The 4121-nt window shown below is 48.1% G+C and overlaps 1 protein-coding gene across 1 annotated transcript in view; it reads right to left on the bottom strand.

The window, feature by feature from the left end:
- Positions 1–47: 47 nt before the first annotated feature.
- Positions 48–4121, bottom strand: part of LOC122374260 (tyrosine-protein phosphatase 99A-like) — a gene marked incomplete at its 5' end in the record, with an annotated part of 28899 nt that continues 24825 nt past the window's right edge. Inside the window, 5 exons of the mRNA XM_043352894.1 lie at positions 48–1055; positions 1296–1431; positions 2299–2438; positions 2686–2829; positions 3190–3308. Of these exons, the coding sequence (XP_043208829.1) occupies positions 903–1055; positions 1296–1431; positions 2299–2438; positions 2686–2829; positions 3190–3308 (692 nt within the window). The remainder of the gene's footprint in view (positions 1056–1295; positions 1432–2298; positions 2439–2685; positions 2830–3189; positions 3309–4121) is intronic.

The raw sequence follows: 4121 nt of genomic DNA, 5'->3' as shown, positions 1-4121 counted from the left end.
TTCGGTATTTTCAAGCGATAACACAAAGGTCGATGCAAACATTATGACTATTTCATCCTCTGTTTATTTATAACAACACTGCACATATAAATGTTTTAGTCAGGGGCAATGAGTCGCTCACGTTTAAGTTGAAACAACCTATTCCTTTTATCATGAACCAACCAAGTTTCCATCGGAACAAATAGAATACACAAACGTTTATCGAACCTACATAAGAAGTTTCCTCCATATGACTTATGAATTACGATACAAAACCACATTCACGACAACGGGATAAAGTACCCAAAGGAAAAATGGGAATGCTTCTTTATATTTGAGATCATGGAGTAGATGTACTCGTTACTACATCATATAAATGATATGATGGGTTACAGCACACAAAACTGATATGATGTCTCACCTCCAAAACCCATTCACCGTATAATGCCACATCACCCGGTAGGTTCAATTTTCACCACCCTACTCATCGGATTTACATACCCTGGGGCCGCCACTAGCCCTCGTATGGCTCCGGTTCAAGTTCACTATAAGCTCAAGTAGCACAACGCACCGTATATCGTATAAACACTTCTGGGATTGGTCACCTAAAACACTTGGCGAGTCTGTTCCCGTAGTCAATGCGATTCACCGGGCCCTGCACCCGGCAGACCTAATCAGCTTCGCCGGGAATCTCTGTCCTGTGACTAAACGCTGAATATGTGCGATCGCCGGTCTTCGTGCCCAATCACATTATTACAGCACAATCACGGTATGTGATTGGTTGTTCGCTGATTGAGTCGTTTCTGATTGGTCACCTATGGATTTCGCCGTCAGCGATTGGCTGCCCGCTGAGCCGTCACCCTGTGATTGGCTGCCCGCGGCAGCTATGAGCCTATCTCGGGCGCTGATTGGCCGAGCCCGTCTCACACTATGACGCCATCGACGCCGCTCAGTTTGACCTCCAGTTCGCTGCGGTTCTGACAGATACTGGTGCACGAGTCGCTACGGTAGAGGGCGGTAGAGCGACGCACCGACAGCCACGCCTCCACGGCGTGGTACAGGTACAGAAACTCCCGCTGGGGGCACAAAGAATAAAGGTCATATAGCGGCCACACAGGGGTACCGATACAGAAACTCCCGCTGGAGGAACACGAGGGGTCATGGGTCAGAAGAGCCCAGAGGTCTTTCAGGGATGCACTAGGTAAAAAACTCCCTTTAGGGCACAAAGGAGGCCGGAGGTCAAATAAGGCTCAAAGATCACATACGGATAAAGTACCGAAACTCCAGCTGGGGTAGCACCGGGACATCAGACGTACCATGGTTTTCCAGATGCCCGGCCTCCGCTGGTGGTAGAGCTTGGCGTACGTGAAGATGTCGAAGGAGCCCTCCTGCCGCAGCTGCCTCAGGGCGGTGCTGAGCACGCAGAAACTGGCACCCTCGGTGCCGCCGTACCTTTGAGGCAGACAACGGAGACAAGAGCTCAGCATCTAATATATAAAAGTTATGATACAACACATAATACATAGTTATACCACTTCATTACCATTTTATGTACAGCCGTGTAATTTCTTCACCTTCAGCCATTATCATACAAAAAAGCTTCATCACACAGCTTCATCATACTCATAAAATACTCATAAAGCTTCATCATACAGCCTTTATCAGTAAAGCCGGAGGTATAACTTTACGAGCGAGCGGTAATGCGCCAGTACCGCCTACCGTTGGTTATGAACAGTTGACAAGTTACATCACAATGAAGATTACATTACCGAGACGTGACCGGTCAATGGTGTGGTCTTTTCGATACGTTCCCAAGCGTACTGTTGTTCAAAGGTTGGCCTATTGTGGGTCGATGCGGCACAGGCGGGGTAAAGAGTACGAACATTTCACGGACTCCTGTTCCGCCAGAGGCACGTGCTTAGCACGAGAGAGCTATTGGCGTCGTCCGTCGAGGTCGGCCAGGGGTCTTATTTAACGGCTTATGGAGCTTACATATCAGTGGTTGAAGGTTGCGTTCAATTGAAAAGCAATTTTGCACTAAGTCAACCAAAACAGCGCTTGATACGAGCATGAAAGTCCCTATGATTTGCACATTACGCTTACCTGCTACCAACCTCCTCCAACCACACACAGCAGGGATCCTCAAGGCCCCAAGTAGGCCGTCCACCAGCACCCCATAACACTTTGACTCCAGCCTCTGTTATGTTCGCTGTACTGTTCCATCCCTGCCGCACCTCGCTGTCCCACTGCTCCACTGCCGCGCTGCCCCGCTGTCCCACTGGTCCCCCTCTCCCGCTGCTGTCCTGCTGTCCCGCTCACCTATCCATGACAACCAGCGGGGTGTGCCGCTGTCCCTGGATCTCAGTGACACCCAGCACTCCCTCCAGTATCGCGTCTGTGGAGCACTCCTCTGGCCAGAGCGGCAGATGCACTATCCGTACTGTGAGGTCGTCGTCGCCCTGCGGACATCGGGGGCGGTGTGACAGGTTGACGCACTGGGCTGCATCAGGGATTTGCAAACATAATTTTTGCAAATTTAATAATGTAGCTTCTTGATTATAAACAAAAAGAACACTACAAATATATGCTTGGATAACATCTTCGTAAGGAGAGGTCCGACGTCAGAATACAAACGAGAGTTATGAGTTGTGGCTAAGATGTGGCCTTTGAGAGCTGGTGGTCGAGCTCATTTACGAGTGTGCTGACCTCTGTCGACTCCATGAGGAAGGATCGGATGATCCACGATGATTTGTAGGTGTCGCTGCAGTCGGCGCTCTCCGACATGTACCGAACCACAAAGTTGGCTCCAGTTAGCTCCTCCTCCTCCAGGGGCCAGAAGGTGCCGAAATCCTGACGGCGAGGAGCAGCAATCACATTATTTATATGAGTTCGACTTATGCTGTGACGCACACGTTGTGAGGTGTGATTCACATTACACACAAATACCTGACAAGTTTCTTGTCCGATGAAAATGTTCATTTATTTGATGCCATCGAAGATAAATATGTGAAACATTGACCTCATTATCTATTTGGAATCGATTCATGAACGCCTTTCACGGCACGGCACGGACATTGGACAGCCAGGAACATCAAACGGAGTTTGTAGCCTCCAGATAATAACATCAGGGTTCCAGGTCAGGTTCACTAAAAACTTCTCGGGACTGATCTCAGCCCTAAACAAACTTCTGATTCATTCCCCCGTACTGACCTCCGGTGACAGGCAGGTGACCGTAGTGACCCGGTAGTCCCACAACATCTGCCAAAAGTCCAGCACCGTGCTGGCCAATGGGTGCTGGGTAAGGATGTACTCCTGCATCAGTCGGTACCCTGGCGACAGAAAACAGCTTGTACAGGGTGATCGAAAAAAAGTGTCACCCCTAACTTAAAATCTACATAACTCGCGACAGGTAGGTCGGATGACTTCGCGCCAGGCAGCATCGGAAAGAGCAGGCAATTTCTTTTCAATTGAATGTATTGATGATTGTTTTCTTTTCCAAATCATGTCCCCATGGGCTCAAAAACCAGTTAATGTGCGGCTTTCACGTGAAACGAAATTCACCGAACGGGATCGGACACCGCTGAACGAGAACAGTATCGTAACTCAACATGACACACACCTTACACATTACACATGGAGTGTAGGTATATTGTTCACTGCAGACTGTTTCTCAGCTGACCTTAGACTCGTTTCTCAGCTGACCTTAGACAAGGAAGACCTTATCAGATCTTTCTTGCAAACATGCGGCCTCATTATTCACAAATTCGCCGGTAACTAGCGAAACATTGCGACAACCTGCACTACCGGATTATCAATTTTATACAGCGGTAACCATGGAACAGTTAAGAAAAAATGCTCACGTGAGCTGTCACGTGAGCTGTCAGATAAAAAACTCTGTCAAAAGTACAAATTTGCACAACCAAACTTTTGAACACGCCAAATTGCATCCTTAACATACTTTTTGAATAGCTACCTCTTCGTTTGCGGCATAAACCATGCATATTTACATCCATTCGAAAGGAAATTGTATGCTCTTTCCAATGCTGCCTGGCGCAAAGTCGTACGACCAACCAATCGCGAGTTATATGGCTTTTAAATTAGGGGTGACACTTTTTTTCGATCACCCTGTAGTTAGGTGATCA

This window comes from Amphibalanus amphitrite, unplaced genomic scaffold (genome assembly GCF_019059575.1).
Source record: "Amphibalanus amphitrite isolate SeventyFive unplaced genomic scaffold, NRLGWU_Aamphi_draft 001629F_arrow, whole genome shotgun sequence".
NCBI lineage: Eukaryota > Metazoa > Arthropoda > Thecostraca > Balanomorpha > Balanidae > Amphibalanus > Amphibalanus amphitrite.
This window is presented reverse-complemented; position numbering and strand designations above follow the sequence as displayed.